This window comes from Calonectris borealis, chromosome 1, assembly GCF_964195595.1.
Source record: "Calonectris borealis chromosome 1, bCalBor7.hap1.2, whole genome shotgun sequence".
Classification (NCBI taxonomy): domain Eukaryota; kingdom Metazoa; phylum Chordata; class Aves; order Procellariiformes; family Procellariidae; genus Calonectris; species Calonectris borealis.
The window spans coordinates 56,118,120-56,134,633 of NC_134312.1; the positions used below are offsets into that span (position 1 = coordinate 56,118,120).

Sequence of the window (16,514 nt, forward strand, 5' to 3'; positions counted from 1 at the left end):
CCCGGGCCCCCAGCCCGGCTGAAGGGGGGAAAGACCGGGTGGAAGGTGGCAGCAGAGGTTGAAGGAAGGGGTCTGTCCTCCCCCCCGTTACCATCTCCATCCCTCCGCAGCCCCCCACGGACCCTCACCTCCTGAGGGGCCAGACCCGATGCCCGCTCCCACCAGGAACAGGAGCAAGAGCCAGGCTTCCTTTACTTAAAAATAAAATAAAGTCAATTTTATTCAAGAAAAACAAACCACGTGCCCATTGCCACCCCCCTGCTGGACGGACCTGGCTCCGCAGCTAAAAATCCAGGACATTTCCCCTTTCCCGAAGGCTGTGGTGCCCCCAGCCCGGCACAGAGCACCCATTTCTCAAGGACAGTCCCTCTGCAAGAGCCTCCTCAGGTGCAAGTTCATCAGCAACCATAAGAAGAGGCAGGGTTGTTGTGCCGGGTCCCGGGGCCAGCCCCTTGCCTCTGCTCCTGCTGCAGCCCAGACGCCCCACAGAGGGTCACAGGCCATCGGCTGGCTCCCTCCCTACTTCAGCCCTACTGTCCCCATGTGCCTGTAGCTGGCTGTTCCCCTGAGAAGGGAGTTCGGGGGACTAAATTAGAGAGGATCAGCCCCACAGCGGAGGAATGGGGGCAGGACGGCATGGGCAGGCCATGGGGTGCAGAACAGGCTCGCAGGGGTTCAGGGCTGGTTCCCCAGCACCTTCAGCATCATAGGTGCTTGCACTACGGACACACATCGGCTGCAAAGAGGGCTAAGAGCTGAAATCCCTCCTTCCCAAAAAGTCATTGCATGTTTGCCTCCCGGCAGGGATGCACTGCGGTAGCCGCCCGGGACAGTGGGATGCCATCAGGCCGGGAACCGGTGCCATGGCCTTTTCAACTACAGCTGGCCGATGAAATGCATGTTGCCTGGTAAAACAGCTGCCGGGAAGAGGGGAGAGCTAATCCGGCAGAGGTAGTGGCTGGGCAGAGACCAGGTATAACCGGGCACAGGGGTGCCAATGAGATCACCGGCTTAAAAACAAAACAAAACAAAACAAAACAAAACAAAAAACACAAAAAAAACAAAAAAAAAACAAAACTGAGAGAAGCAGCATTGCTCATGAGGCTGTTTGGCGTGACGCGCTCCGCAGCCCACCCACGACGGAGTAGGCACGTTCAGCGTGGGGGACCCTGTGCTGCAGAGGGGAGGGCTCCCCGTGGGGCTCAGCCGCAGCGTGTCCCCCTCGCCCTACCCCACCACGGGTGGCAGCACCCCGACCAGCCCAGGGGATGGCCCTGCTGCCTTCCCCTCTGTGCTTTGGCTCTGGGGAAGGGGTACCCCACTTCAGCTCTCCCCAACCCCATTGGGGCAACCCACCGGCACTGCCACCTGGCCCCTGCCGAACAAAAGGGAAAGGCAACAAAACAAAACCCACGGCACAGACGGCAAGGGGACTCCCGGGCACCGGCCCGAGGCCACCGAGACGGAGCGAGCCGCTCCGTGTCCCGGCGGCGTTGCCCCCGCCGCAAGGCGCAAGCCCCCACGTGCTACAGCTCCGACTGTGAGCGGGAGATGCGCGGGCCCTTGCGTATCTCCTTCCGCTTCTCCTCCTTCTTCCTCCGCTTCTCCTCGTCCCGCAGCGCCTTCTGGAAGGTGTCAGCACTGGGGAAAAACTGCGGGGTGATAGCAAGGGGTCAGCATGGGGGAGCCCCCGCAGCCTCCCAGAGGCACAATCCCCCCCTGCCAACCCCACTGAAGCCATCACACAAGCCCCGTGACGCCAGGGGGCTTGGGGTTGGATGTGGCACGAGGCGAATGGGGTCCCACTGCTCCCATGGGGCAGGTGGCCACAGGACAGGGGAGATGGCACCGGTCACCCAAAAGCAACCACAGCCCAGCTGGGGAATTCGATGCACATGTTTTGGCCAAGCTTCCTCCATGCTGGGGGTTTCTGGCCATTCCCCACCAAGCCATCCGCTCCCTTCCCCAGCCGGCTGCCTGGAGCAGCAATGGGGATGGGGAAGCCCACAGGACGAGCCGGCAGCGTTTGCCATCTTACCTCGGAGTGGTCTGTTTTAAAGGGATTGCGGTAATCGGGCGATTTCTCGCTGATTCCCAGCTCCTGAGCCATCTGCGGAGCAAAGCGGAGACCGCGTCGGGGAGCAGTGCCTCCCACACACCTCCCGTGACCAGGGTCCCCTCCTCCCCATCAGCCCCCTCTGTGCTCTTCCCCCGTCCCTCAGCCCAAGGACATCCCTCAGATGTGGGGGACACTCCCCCTGCCCTCTGCCAACCCTCCTTTTACCCCAAAAACCTCACCCCCCAGCAGCGGAGAGGGAACACAGCGGGGGGGGGTGACCAGGAGCCGTACCAGCCCCAGGACCTGGGAGTGGGGTCCCTGCTCGAACACGCCCGTCAGGTTGCAGAAGCCGATGCCCCAGCGGATGAGGCTGTTCCAGTTGGAGTTGCGGTCGAAGTAGTGGTGCACGATCTTGGGGAAGCGTAGGACGACGTCCCCGAAGAAGGCGGTGTTCTCCACCACGTGGGAGTACGCTGCGGGGACAGCCACCCACCCCATCGGCACACCGGTACGCGTGCCCCATCCCGCCGGCACCTACCGTCTCATCGGGAGGTGGGGGGGCTGAGGGCAAACGGGTAGGCTCCCCAGTACGAACCAGTCAGAAAGGCAGCAATAGGGTCACCGACAGACAAGGACCAGCCCAGGTCTGGTCTGGGTACACGGGGGTTTCGTACCTACCCCAGTGCCAGTCCCAGGAGGAATGTTGGCGATGCACCAGAGCACTGGAAAAGGGAGGAGGGTAAGGAGCAGAGAGGACCTACCATCCTTTATCTTCTCGTCCTGAGGGAAAGGCCCGTCGGGAGGCACGTCGGCAGCGATAAGAACAGCCCGGGAGTCCTCCAGCACCTGCCAGAGCCCTCGGTTACTGCCCCGTCCTGCCGGCCCTTCCCTGTACCCCCGGGGTGCTGCCCCAGCCGCCCCGCTTTGAAGCCCTACTGCATCCTCCCTTCAGGTCCTAAAGCCCACCTGCCCACCCAGCTCTTCTCTTTGACCCCATGGAGGCCTCCCCGGCCCTCTCCACTCATCCTGCCCACTCTCCCCGGCCCCACGGCACACCGAGCCCAAAGGGCAGCCCGTGCTGTGGCTCACTTTGAAGAGTCCCTTGAGCATGATATCAATGATTTTGTACTGCTGGTTGACGTCGTTGAGCTCAATCAGGTTCTTCAACGCGTTCATCTGGTCCTTGCGCTTCACCTCAAACAGCTTCTTATCTGCACCGCCGTCAAGGTGCTGTCAGCATGTTCCCACCACGCTCCCGCTCTCCCCCTCCACCGGTGGTACCCAGCACCACCCCAGCCCCCCCAGTTCTCCACGAGGTGCCTGAGGGCTGCAGGGCCAGGATGAAACACGGGTTTCCCGTGAGCCCCTTTGCCCAGACACCCCAGCAGGGCACTTAACAATGCTGGGTGCTCGTGGGGAGCTTTCTACTTGCCAGCCCCTGCTCTGGCTGATGGGCTGGAGGAGGAACACGAACTCCCACCTTCCCCAAACGTGTCTCCACGAGCACACGTATTAAATATCTTTTCATAGTTTGCCTGTTCACCAGGGGATGCTGCTGCGTGCTAAGAAGGGCTTGCGTTAGCCCACCTCCTCGTGGGCAATAAAAGTCCATAGCACAGAGAAGACCAAGTGCCACAAGCCCAGCAGCCCTCTTCCATCATCCCAGCCGGGGACCCCAAAGCACTGAGACCTGCAGGCGTGCTCTGCCACCCGCTCCCAAGGAAGGGGAGCGGACTGGGAAACGTGCTTAGCGCCCAGCATGCTGGAGCGGGAAGGAAAAGCACTGCACTTGGGAGAACACCAGGCACCCCTGAAAAACCCATCTCTGCTCCTGCACCAAGGCGGGCACTCGGTTAGCAAACCCAGGAGCTCAGCTAAAGCCCTTCTACAGAAGCGCAAAGAGGCAACTGCCCAGCAGCTCTGGGTCCTCTCTTCCACCCCCCCGTGTGGGGGGTGGTCTCTGACCTTCTCCGGGCACGCGAGCCCGCTCCAGCCTCAGCGAGCGCGTATGCAGGACATGAGGGGCAGGCTGAAGAGAAGGATACAGATTTCCAAGCCTGAGTCCACCCTCTGTTTTTCCAGGTCTGCAAAGCTGCCCCGGGACAGCAGCAGCACCAGCAGAAAGGGGCAGATGAAGAGAAAATCCATGTCGGCCGCCACAGCCTGGAACAAAATGGACCAACAAACCCAATGACCAGCGAGGAGACTTATCAAAGGGAGAAGTCACAGGAGCCTCTCAGGACCGATGGCACCAGGGTCCTTGCCCACCCCTCCTTTGTCCCCACAAGGGGTTTGAGGGAGACAGCGGCCAGAGCAGGGCCACGGGGCGATGCTGCAGCCGCCTGCTCTCCCCTGCGGGAGACTCCCCTGGTCTCCCCCTCCTCCCTACCTGCCTCCACTGCCGGCTGGGCACCGGCTGGGCCCCAGGGATCTGACTGAGCACTGACCCAGCAGAAAAATTAAGTCCTACTCCTTTTCCCAAAAATAACAGCTAGCTTTTTTGCTGAGTTTGCGAGTTAGAGCAGCCCAGCAACCGAAGCAGCAGGGCCAAAGGGAGGAGGAGGATCGCCGAGGGGCTGAAGTCCACCTTTCCTTCAAGCATCAGGCTTGACCAGCTCAGCCATCTTACTTCACCCCTTGGGGTGCTGGTACCTGGACCCTTCCCCTCGCTACAAGCCAGGCGCCAGCTCCGGGCCCCACGCCAAAAAGGAGCAGTTGGGTGACCTGATGGTAATTCTCCCCTCGCCCCAAGCACGTCCCTCCCCAGGCAGTGCCCGAGGCTCTGCAGGGATGCGGTCGGGCAGAGCTGCTCCTGGCCACGAGGGTCCCTCAGACAGAGCCAACGTGCAGAAGAGAGGCTAGAGGAGAAGGTCCTTGAGAACGAGGACCCTGGGACAGCCTAGATCTCAAAAAGGAGAGCAGTACCTCGGCTTCCAGGCAGTGGGACTCGAGGCGGCCCGTCCGCTGGGACGAGGTTTCTGCGGAGCCGAGCAGCGGCCACTGGCAATCACGGAAGCAGCAGCAGCTCCTTCAGAGGCATCCCCCAAGCCACCTCCTGCTCCCGAGGGAAAGGCAGATGTGTAAGGCCACCAGAGCTGCCCTCACCCTGCCACCCCGCTCCCCTCCTGAGCCCGAGCTCGCCTGCCCGGCCAAGCCGCTCTCTGCGATGCCCTAACGCTCGAACAAAAACAAATCCCTTCTTCACACCAAATCTAGGGTTTTTTTCTTGTTGCTTTTCTTTTTTAAACAAATACAATTTGTTCAACCTCAGGCCCTTGAGTGAGGCAAAGCGGGCAGCACCGGCAGCTCTCCTGGCCCTGCAAGGAGCAGCAGCAGCTCCCGCTCCCGCCACGCACCTCCCGCCGAGGCTGAGCCAAGCGCCCTCGCACCCCCGGCGCGGGCAGGGAAACGGCGGCAGGCAAACACGAGAAACCCTCTGCATTATTTTGCTGTTGAGCTTTGCAAAAGGCAGCACCCCTGGAAGGGAGCGGATCAGAGTAACTACAACCACGGAGGAAGACATGGCTGCCCCTGGTGTGGGCTCAGCATCACACCCCGCATTTCAGATGCGATGCAGAGCCCGGATGGCAGCACAAGCCTCTCATGCCGGGCCCGGGGTCTGTCTCCTCTGTGGCATGAGGCTTAAGGCATATTCCAGCCCCCCTGAAGGGCGCAGAGCACACTGACAAGCCGAGGCTGTAAGGAGAAATTCTCCAGCCCGGGCAAACAGATGCTCTGCTGGACCCACCAGCCTGATTGGCTTCCGAGAGACTGCTTCACCCTGCCAAAAACCACGACCCAAGGGCCCGAGGCCTGGCTCAGTGAAGGGGTGTGGGTCCCCCCTCTGCAGAGCCCCCCACAGCTGCTTGCTCCCTCCCAGGCTCTCGGGGAGGAAGAAGAGCAGTAACTCAAAAACACAAACTGCGACTGCCCTGGCACCCGGGCTTCTGTTTGCCCCTCGGATCGTAGTGGCCAAGGACCAGGCTGAAAGGCAAACAGCAGAAATGCTGCCCACAGCGGTCCCCGCACCCCTGGTCAGGACAGGGGCTCCCACGTCCCCCTCTTCTAACATGGGAGCTGGGTGGCCAGAGGATGCCCCATGGCCGCTCCAAGGAGGAAGACGCTGAGCTGCAAAAAAAACGCGCTCAGGCAGCAGCAGAGCGAAGCATGGCTCTCGGCCGAAGCGGTTGCTGGCCAGCTGGTTGCTGCAGCAGAAAGCCCACAAGCCTGCCTGGCTGCCCCCGAGCCTTGGAACGGAGACGGGCTTTCCCAGATGCTGCGGTATAGATGGTTAGTGTTTTCAATGACAATGTTTTTAATAACTTTACAAATCCTCCTGCAGCAGCCCTACAGATTGTGCCATGGGACGAGAGTAGAAGAGGAGGACTGGAGAACCATGCCATATCAGAAGCCCATCACCTTTTCGTGCTGACACTCATTCTCACATCGAAACTACTGACTACCGTCGTCCATCAGGGCTGAAACACCCCAGGGAAAATGAAGCAGAAGCCAGTTGTTGCCCTCACCCGTAGGCAAGTGAGGCTACTGGTGCCATGTGGGACCTGCTTGAGCTTATTTCCCTCCGCTGCCCTGCCCATTTCACCCCGTTTTAATAGCAGCGGACATTCCCTCCTCTCCAGGCTGGACTGTGTAAGGGCAAGGATGCCAAAGCTTCTTGCAGATGTTCCTCCATGCTTTCCCCACGAACCCTCCCTCGCGTCTTCACACCCACTGAGGTACAAGATGAGACAGAAACACCGCAGAGCTGCTCCTCTCTTCCCTCCCTGCTCCTCCCTGAACCGATCCCTGCCAAAGCTGGCTCTACTCGTTGCTCCCAGAGCAGTCCAGGGATCCAGAGCCTGGCCTGATGCTACAGATGGGAAGGAGTTTCCACCGATATTCCCTCGCAGCCCCAGCCAGCTGGTTGCTTCAGCAGAAAGCCCACCAGTCTGTCTCACTGTCTCCCATGCTCTTAATTTAGACGTATTTTTCCAAAGACACAACGACAGATGCTGTGTTATAGATGGTTAGTACTTTCCATTAAAATGTTTTTAATGACTTTATAAATTCTCCTGCAGGAGCCCCATCTGAGCCGAGCATCCCCAGGATTTATTCGTTTAATGAGCTCACAAGGCAGAGCCACACTGCCACGCTTCGGTTCCCATGAGGGACTTTCGCAGGACCTCCCTTCCCCTCCCCACTGAAACGCAGGGGGAAAACCATCATCAGCCAGCTTGCCCCGGGAGCACACCGTGGCAAAACAGGGAATGAAAACTCCCTACTCCATGAATCCATCCCCAAGCCACTCCTCCGTCAACCAGATGAGGATTAATTTCTTGTCACAGCCGAACCAAAAGCTTCAGAAGTGAAACACAGGCTGCTCAGACTTCTTCTGCTAGGGCATTTCTATACCCTGGCAGGTAGGTGCTGCAGTGAAACAACAACGGCCGTTTACATCTGCTTACCTCGAAAGTCCCTTAACTACCAAAACCAGATCTCACCCATCGTAGGGACGGCTGCCAGCTGGGGTTAGGCAGCCCCGACCGAAGCCAGAGAGCTGCTATGATTTCCACCAGGGACGGATCCATCCCAGCCCACCTCTGTGTCCCCCATCCCGCTGGAGGGGGTCAGCAGCACCCCGCAGGGCTCAGGCGGCTGCGGGCACAGGGAGATGTGGATTCTCTTTCAAGTACCGCTGAAACTAATGGCAATTGCACGGAGACTGAGGCGTGGAAATCGGGTTAGCCGAGACTACCCCGGCCGCGCAGTGGGCAACCCACCCAGAGCCGTGTCAAGTGGACGCAGCAGGCAGCACGCGAGGGGATGCAAACCCACGGGGCGGGACGGCTGCCTCCCCAGCGCTGCCGGCAGTCTGCTCCTCACACCCGCTCCCACACGGGGCTCCGGCAGGAGCGAGGGGCGAGCAGGGAGAGCCGGCGGTGATGGCAGAGCCCTTCGGGTAAGGGCAAAGCCGTTTAACCAAAGGTTCAGCGGGGCACCCCCGGACCCCGCTCATCGGCCACCCGGGCTGCACGGGCTTCCCTCCCTCCCGGGTCTCCCTCCGGCAGCGGCCGGCGGTGGAGGGGGGCAGCGCCGCAGCGGCCGCCCCCGACGCGCCCGCTCGTGCCTCCTGAGCGGCCCCCGGGCTGCCCCCGCCTCCGCCCTTCCCTCTTGCCCCGCCGCGGCCGGGCAGCCGCCGCCGGCCCCCTGAGACCCCCCGGGGAGAGGAGGGCGCCCGGCTCCCCCGGCCCTTCTCCCGCAGGCTGCCCCGTCGGTCGGCGTGGCGCGGCCGGCTCCTCTCACCTGCGGGCCGGGTACCGGTACCGGGCTCGGCGCTCACGCCCGCCGCGCTGCCATGCCGCTGCCGCCGCCGCTTCCCCGCCCCGCCCCGTCACTTCCTGAGCTCCCGCCCCGCCCCAGCCCCGGCCCCGGCCCGGCCCGGCCCCGGCGAGGCTCCCGCGGGCCGTGCGGGGTCGGAGAGGCGGCGGCCGGGGCTGGGGGGAGGCGGGCCCCGCGCCCCTCGGGGCTGCTCCCGTTGCGGGAGGGTTCCCCCCGGCTCTGCAAGGGAAGGAACCTCGTTAATTAAAGCCCCAACGAGAACGGGGCGCTTATGGGGTTTGGAGGCAACGGGCAAGCGGGGGGCTGGGGCTGTAGCCTAGGGCATCATCCGTGACCGGGAAGAAATCCCCTCTTCCCCGTGGGACAGGCACATACCTGCTTCCCCGGGGCCCTGGCTGGAGCCCCCAACAGCCCTGCCAGCCCGGAGGACAGGGGCCATCCCGCAGCACCTCCAGCTAAGGCAGGTGAGCAGAGCGCTTCTTCCATAGCGCCTGCCACCCGCGTACGACATCGTTTTCACCAGGCAGATCCGTATTTTGATAGCTGAAAAGAGCATCAACCAAGCCTCATCCCACACAAAAAAGGAAACGAGGAGCCATTTCAGTAACCAGGCTTTATAAATGACTGTCAACAAACCTTTTTCTGAAAATTAGGTACAAATGACTTCCTTCGTCCATCTTCTCTCTACTACTCACTGGGAATAAAAGGCAGGATGGGGTCCCCTATTCCATTCTTGCCTTGTTCTGCTGCTGTGTGCACCACATCTTCTCCTTTCAGTCTCCAATGTGTGAGAGGGACACTGCCACACTTCCCAGACATCTGTCATTGATAGCATGAGTGGAAACTAAAGGGAAGACATGGCTGAAACTCCAGCACGCTACTGGAATTCCCGCATTTGAGGCATTGCTGAGAGGAGGTTTTCATTACTAAACCAACCCTCCCCCAAGCCATGTAACCACCCCCCCAACACGTGTGAGAAACACCAAAACCCTTCCTAACAACCAAGATTTGAAGGCTTCTTCATATGTGGAAAAACCAGAAATAAGAAACAACTTTAGCAATGTAACAAGACCTCCTGTCCACCTTCCCTCAAGGTGGTGGGAAGTATCCCTCAAGGAAGGATGAAGTATCCCTTCTACCTCTGTTATACCTACCACCCTCACATCACCCTCCTACAGACAAGCAAAGGCAGTGGAGAGGAACTTCATGGGGCTGGATGGTCTCCACCTGGACAACTTGCGCTCTGAGCATCCCACCACAGAGCAGTAGTATCATATTGGGGGTAAGCACGAGGACAAGCTACTCCTCACAGATAACAAACACCTCATACCCTGCTCATGGCTGATGGCAGTGTCCCACAATGGAGGAAGTCCCCACCCCAACAGGAAATCACTGCCAGGGCCACTTGCACCACTGCTACCTGTCTGAGGCCATGCGGCGTGATGAAAACAGGAAGGCAAAAGCAGACAGTTTGAGAAATAAACAAATACTGCATCAGGCTCCCTCCTTCTCCACAAGTAATCTGGGAACGGCCCCTGCCTCCATCCCCGGAGAAGAGGATGCAGTTCTCAGCAGGGGACTCTAAGGCCAAGCAGAACAAAATTCAGTAACTCCACTCAGCAGTTTCTGAATGCTCGCTGTACTTTGAAAGTGCTCGAGTCATCTTTGGGTTTCCATGACTTCACAGGCACACTGGCGTGAGTTAGCACACAGACAGAGGTTAAGTGATTGTTCATTCTCCAGGGAAATCAATACAGGGATCGTTACTGCTTTGAAGTCACAGGCTCCCTGGCCTGCTCCCCTTTCATCAGACACCTCTGCCATATAGATGAATGCAAGCCCAGTAGAGACACCCTCTTTCATCCCAAATGTCTCCTCATTTCCCAAATGTCTTCTCAACTTTGGGGATGATGAAGTCTTTCATCCCAAAGTTAGCCAAGTGTAGCAACCACTCAGAGTTTTTCCACTTGTTTGCCTTCAGCTGGAACAAGGGAAGGATGAAGTATCCCTTCTACCTCTGTTATACCTACCACCCTCACATCACCTATCAAAGGCATCTGCCCAGCAAAGGATACACAACGTCCTGATGTTTCACACAAGTGCTCCTCTGTGCCAGGAGGTGCTCCAGCAAGGTCTGAATGGTCTCTGACTGCACTGGCTCCACCTGGCAATGACTGCTCTGAATCTGAGCAGTCAGAAGAAAGAATGACTTCTAGACCAACAGGAAACTGTTGGGCTTGTTCCTTCATACCTCCCTCCCTCATCTCCACACAGAGCAATTAGATGTTCAAACTTTGGGAATCAAGGGGCCACCCAATATGACGACAGTTCAGGCAGCTGCTGGCATCACTCTCTTTCTGATTTCACCGTACACCCCTCAAGGCAGTAGGCCAAGCTAGCAGCTGCAGGATTCTTCTTCATCTTACTAGAACCTCCTCAAAGGAAGTTTATGGCTCCCCATCAAAGGCTAAAGCAATTCCCCAGGGATTCCCTTCTCATTTTCCAAGGCAGTCACCGCTCTCTTACCTGACAAAGGAAGAGGTGAAGAGCACGAGACGTGGCCTCAGGCAGCTCTGCTAAGTCGGCTTCTGCTGCCTCCTGGAGAACCTGGCTAATTTCTTTTTGAGAAATAATATTGCTGCTCTGGTATCTCAGAAACTTGAACAAAGGAAAAAATAGAGGTATTAAATAGTGAAAGACCCACAGACTCCAACAGTGACTCATCTCCTGGAAAGACCTCTTCTCTGTAATGGGATGCTGCAGCACCTTAGCCACAGGCCTGATTTTTATATAACTTCTAATAGAACCAGTGCAAATATCAGTGTTGACGGTGCTCTGATTTATAACCAGACTTATTTTGGTTTAGGTTGGGATGGAACTGAAATGAACCAGGTAACCTTTAAAAAGTGAATTACAGAATAACAAAGATTCACAGACCCATCATGTATTTGGAGCGAGAAGGTTCACATTAATAACCCCTTCCTCTCATCCACTGCCATGAGGGCTTTATCTTCAGTATTTCTGCTGGGTAGGCCCACATTGCCTCTCCTGCTCGCAGGTCCCAGGTGCAGCAGGGTAGTAGATTGCAGTAACGCCCTGCCCTGAAAAGTCAGGTCTGTGAGGTCAAAGACGGGGAGATGAGCTGTGATGCCAGGCAGAGCTCTGCTCTCCAGAGAGCTGCAGCGTGCTCCCTGACTGGCAACAGCAGTTGCATGTTTTCCGCAGGTTTCCCCTCTCCTCCCCAGGGGTCCTAGGTGATATAAATAAATGCTACAAAGACCAGAAGAACAAGACATGCTCACTAACAGCAGTCGGTTTCTGCAGGATGTGGAAGGGAAGTTCACTTGAAAGTATCGTTATTACAGGGCACAAATATAGTGACAGACAAAGCCACAGCAGTATCTGAGATTGTGTGTGCGTAGGGGGTAAGTGCCAATAACCGACCCACATGCACTGTACCAACACACTGGAAAAAATGGAGAACAGCCTGCTCACCAGAGTCATCAGCCTGAGAACTTCTGGCTGCAGAAAGGACTTCTGGCCCCCATTGAGCAGTGTGAAGAGCAGGAATCGGTGCCAGGGCTGTGAAGCAACATGTAGAGCTGGGAGAGAAGGAGAAGCCAATCAAAGACAGCTTTAAAATCGGCCAAGTGACAGGCTGGACCTGAATAAGGACAGTCTTCAATACTGACCCCAAGTTTTCTCTTCTAGACCCCACACTGTGAAACACTAAGGGGATATTTTGCTCTGTTCTTACTTGCTTTTTAATCTGTCACTCTTTGGGCAAGAGTTTAGTCATGAGGACAAAAGCTTAATAGCTTTTTAAAGCAGAAAATACATTTTGTCCATCTTTGCGCGGGTACAGGAAGAGAAACCTTCTCCTGGGGTGCATGTCATAAAATAGTAAGGGGATATCTTTAGCCCAGGGTTTTAAAAATAATACCCTCTGGTTTTAATATGAGGACAAGTTTCCTGACCATGGGTTTTATTTAGCTGCAGAATACCCTTTGGGGAATGACGAAAGCCCTATAACATAAGCTGCACAAACTGAGCCTGGATCTGCATCAGAGAGGGTAGGTACTATGGAGACCAGCCAGGCTGATGGCAACAATCAGTAGAGAAAATGTTCTTAATAAGGCACATATATAATAAACAGAGGTAAGGCTCAAGGTCATCATCTGTGACAGCGTGAAGTGTCTCACTGAATGCTAAAGTTAAGTGTTATTACCTTGTATTTATTGCAGGTTAGGATGTATTTATTGCATGGGATGGACAATTACAACAGGTCAGCTGATACAGCTTGTTACACCATGGCAATTCACCAGAGTTTCAGGCAGGTCCCTTTTCCGCTGGCAGTCATGTAACCTCCCTATTGCCACTACAAGAATCTTTTCTATGGGAAAACAATACTAAAAAATCATGTAAAATGTTTGGAGGGTATCTTTTGGCTGGTGGAAATGAGAAGGTACCAGCCCTGTGCGCTGAGCCTGCTCTGCACATCTGGAAAAATCTCTGGACCAAGCGAGGGTTTTAGAAAGCCTCAAATGAGGCAACTCCTAGAGGAAGAGTCCAGGCCACACTCTTTGCAGTGTTTTCACATCTTTCAGTTAAACATAGCCATGACCCTCATTCTGCTTGGAATAAGGAGACTCCTGTTATCACTGTTGTGAACTTCTGCACCACAGCACGAATTTAGGCAGCCAAAGTGACAGGTTCAGCTGTTGCTGAAGCAGCATTTCGTTAGCTTAATCGCAAATCAGGGGAACCTCCCCATAACATGCCACCTTTTTTTTTTTTAACCCAGCCTTTTAATAGCCTCCCTTCAGCTACTGGCTGTCATTCATCTGCAGTATTACATTTTCATTCAACTGCTTCCTCTCTCCCACCAATGTCCCTTTTGCCTGGTGTTCATTCACCCCATCCCCTTCTTTCTCAGTGTTCAAATGACTGAACTGAACAGGTCAGAGCACAGAGAACTTGCTGTCTGTTTTAAGATCAGAGCCAGCACCTGGACTTTGTGGCAAGAGGCTGACAATAAGCAGAAGGGTCTATTGTTCCCCCCGACTGTACAGCACTGTCATATTATGTTCTATTGCTAACATGGTATACATTAGGTCTGACATGGACTCTGGAAATCAAGGTCTGCATTCTCCCCTGGAAATCTAGAATTTCCAGCTTCCATTCCCCAAGGCTGCCTAGTATCCTGTTCTCCCTTCCCCTCCCTCAGGGCCAAACTGTGGCCAACACTGTCTGTGTGGAAGACACATCATATTCAGATCCTCCCTCCCCTATATTTATGGTCTAAAAGTTTGCTACAATTGGCCTGGAAGCGAAAGACTATTCCTATACTCCCTCCATTCCTAAACATTTCACTCTTAACATATGGGGGCTAGGGAATTACTTTTTTCCTTCTGGAAAGCATCTTGATGTCCAGAGCCAAAGTGAGGGCTCATGCCTGCAGGGGAGCCAGGCACTGTAATTTCATCCCACAAAGCACATGATTAACTTTAGGCATACAAATAATTTTTCTTATTGGGCATAAACTCATTAAGCATCTGCTCCAGGGCGCTACTGGATGGAGATCAAAGAGCTCAAAATCACTGCAGGAGGGAAACCCAGGAGAAGAAAGAGCAGGAAGACTTTACCAACATCCTGGTTCTTCACATACAGGTATTCCACTAAGGTTTCCAAGCAGGCAACTACAGCTTGAGAAAGCAGCAGGTCTTTCTGGAATACCAAGAGGGGGAAAAAAAGAAGAAAAAAACAGTCAACAGCTATCGCAAGAGGAAAATTCATGAAGTGGCAGGATCTGAAGAGCATACAGCACAGGAAAGTAACACCCTTCATCTCCTTCACGGGATGCAACATGCTGCAAATTATCTGTCACATCAAGGAGCCAGACAAAGGCACAACTACTTATTCTGAGACTAAAAAAAAAATTAAGTAACAGCCTCCAAAGAATAAAGATGGGAGCCCAACATCACTTCAGCAAGTTAAATGTACACTGATGTACTACCCCCCAAAGCACCTTGCCAGGGGCGTGGGGGAAGGACTGGGATTTGTTACACTTTTCCCACCTCTGTCCTTATGGGTGTGGCATCCCTGCAGAGCAGGAGATGGGAAAACAGAGATCGTCATTAGTACACAGAATTTCAGCTATCCAGTTCAGCAGCAGGGAGTACCGCATAGCTTGATTTACCTTCTTTCTCACTGCGCCATGCTGCAGCAAGAGCATTTTCCCACCTCCTCATCACATGTCTGTAAGGGGTGGAAAATGCAAGCAGAAGAAAAAAAAAAGGCAGCCTCTTAGGTTCTGCTAACAGGGTGGTTTCTCCTCAGGTTAGTGTACCTGCTTGAAGCTCAACAACACTGGTGGTGTTCCAAAAGTCGTATTTTATATACCTGCAACTGGACATGCACCAAAAGGTTCTGCAGACTGACAACAAGCGAGAAGACCTGCCGCATGGCAAGGGGGTGCAAGGCAGCATCCTGCAGTGATGATGGCTGTGGTTGTGTAGCACCTTGGGCTGTGTTTTGGCCAACGATCACCAGCAGAGAGGAGGAGAAGTTCTGTTGCAGGACAGCTCTCAGGAACTGCATGATGCTCACTAGGACAGGGAGCCGCTTATTAGTGTGTGTCAGTGTTTTCCTCTCCCCTGCCCTGTGTGCTGGTGCCTGTGCAATAGCATGGGAGAGGATGAGGAGAGAAAATTTGGGCTTAAGGGTCTACCGGAGTTGCCCAGCAGCTGCTGACAGCTGCAGGCAGGAATGGCAACATGAGTTCCCTTGTTCGTCTCCTCCCTGTGAGACACTATCCCAGTTCAGGCTCAGTTCCAGATGTCACTATCAACCTCCAAGGAAGATTTGTCCAAACGTGGCAGAACTCTAGACAGTTCCCTTTTGCCCTTTCTCACCACCAGTTACGTACTCCCAAAGCCAAATGGACCAACGCTTCCAGATTCCCACCAGCACCTGCACCATCCCATCCCATAGTCACCAGTTCTCCCTCGTCGCCTGTAGCATGGTACTAGCAGCTGCTTCCAGTCAAATCCCTGTAACAGATGCAAAATACCTAACAGCAGGACTGGCTTCTTCTTCCTGAAGATGACTGCATTCAGGACTTCTGTTAGGTCTAGAGAGAGTGTCTGGTGAACCTAGAGGAGAATGAAATATAAGAGAATAAATGGTTCTGGTTTGGACCAGGTAAAAATATCCCTTATATACTTCCAGTCCTTAGACACTACCCCATGATGACCATTGAAAAACAAGGGAACAGCAACAGGGTTTCAGGATTCTGATCCAGAAGGGAGAATCACATCACTGGGCCCTCAAGCTTGGCTCACCACCAGCTGCCAGCCCCACACAGCTTCCAAACCACAGTGCAACTCATTTGCCTGACGCGCGCTCACTGCTCCCTGCAGGCCCTCTGGCACACAGCTGGCAGACCGCCGAGCACACAGAGCAGCAGGAACAGCCATTGCCAAACACGCTGTACCTTAGCCCCACAGCCAGTCAGCAAGACTGAGGAGCCAGGCAGCCAAAAGCCAGCAGTGATGACAAGAATCTGGCCCTGCCTGCTTAGGCTGGGAAGCCTGCAGAGACCCCAGGGCGAGGAACTACGGCATGGGTGAAGGAGGCAGAGGAGGTTAGGGACTTGGGAACTAGGGGAAGCAGGAAAGGTGGGCTTAAGAGGCCAGTCTGCAACACACTGTTTCCCTCACAGAGCAGCCATTCAGCAGCGACGGCGTAAAGCCTCACAGAGCCCCAGAACGGTTCAAGCTCTTCAGTAAGGCAGAGAGTTGGCAAGGGAGGGCAGGCACAAGAACTACAGGGCTGATTCCTTCAAACTGTCTTCTGAAGAGAGAAATGTTCAATAGGAGAGCTAGGAGTACCTCCTGCAACAGAGTGGCAGTGGTTATTTGTCTAAGAACTGACAAGCCAAATAGCCTACCATCCATGACCCATGTTTATCCACAGGCTTCTGCTAAAGCCAGTAGCAGCAACACAGTTAACACGCAAGCTTGCTATGGCCAGACAAGTCCTTGCTATTAACACCAGCCCGGGATGAATGTGGCCATTTCTCAGAGCCATTGTTCTCCTGTAAAAAACTGCAGGC

At 55.3% G+C, this 16,514-nt stretch overlaps 2 protein-coding genes across 3 annotated transcripts in view; both read right to left on the bottom strand.

The window, feature by feature from the left end:
• Nucleotides 1–190: 190 nt before the first annotated feature.
• Nucleotides 191–8,452, bottom strand: CCDC134 (coiled-coil domain containing 134). Its single transcript, XM_075153902.1, has 8 exons — nt 8,363–8,452; nt 4,985–5,114; nt 4,105–4,222; nt 3,149–3,270; nt 2,821–2,905; nt 2,351–2,532; nt 2,039–2,110; nt 191–1,652 (listed from the first exon to the last, which is right to left on the bottom strand). Exons 3-8 carry the CDS (start codon nt 4,205–4,207, stop codon nt 1,527–1,529), a joined length of 690 nt encoding a protein of 229 aa, XP_075010003.1. The 5' UTR covers nt 4,208–4,222; nt 4,985–5,114; nt 8,363–8,452; the 3' UTR covers nt 191–1,526.
• A 540-nt stretch (nt 8,453–8,992) lies between these two features.
• The window catches only part of MEI1 (meiotic double-stranded break formation protein 1), a 38,884-nt gene continuing 31,362 nt past the window's right edge, over nt 8,993–16,514 (bottom strand). The window contains exons 24-30 of one of the 2 annotated variants that reach the window (XM_075153885.1): nt 15,471–15,552; nt 14,801–15,006; nt 14,044–14,125; nt 11,894–12,000; nt 10,925–11,056; nt 10,474–10,583; nt 8,993–9,217 (exon numbers count right to left, since the gene is read on the bottom strand). In XM_075153885.1, the coding sequence (XP_075009986.1) occupies nt 9,172–9,217; nt 10,474–10,583; nt 10,925–11,056; nt 11,894–12,000; nt 14,044–14,125; nt 14,801–15,006; nt 15,471–15,552 (765 nt within the window). In that variant the 3' untranslated portion in view covers nt 8,993–9,171. Of the gene's footprint in view, nt 9,218–9,941; nt 10,097–10,473; nt 10,584–10,924; nt 11,057–11,893; nt 12,001–14,043; nt 14,126–14,800; nt 15,007–15,470; nt 15,553–16,514 lie in introns of those variants that run through there. The other variant, XM_075153893.1, reaches the window with a different exon arrangement.

Coding starts and splice junctions, on each gene's coding strand:
- CCDC134 (XM_075153902.1), bottom strand. CDS start 4,207: ATGGATTTTCTCTTCATCTGCCCCTTTCTGCTGGTGCTGCTGCTGTCC. Junction 3,271..4,104: donor GGACTCAGGCTTGGAAATCT/GTATCCTTCTCT, acceptor ACGGCGGTGCAG/ATAAGAAGCTGTTTGAGGTG. Junction 1,653..2,038: donor TTAAAACAGACCACTCCGAG/GTAAGATGGCAA, acceptor ATCACCCCGCAG/TTTTTCCCCAGTGCTGACAC.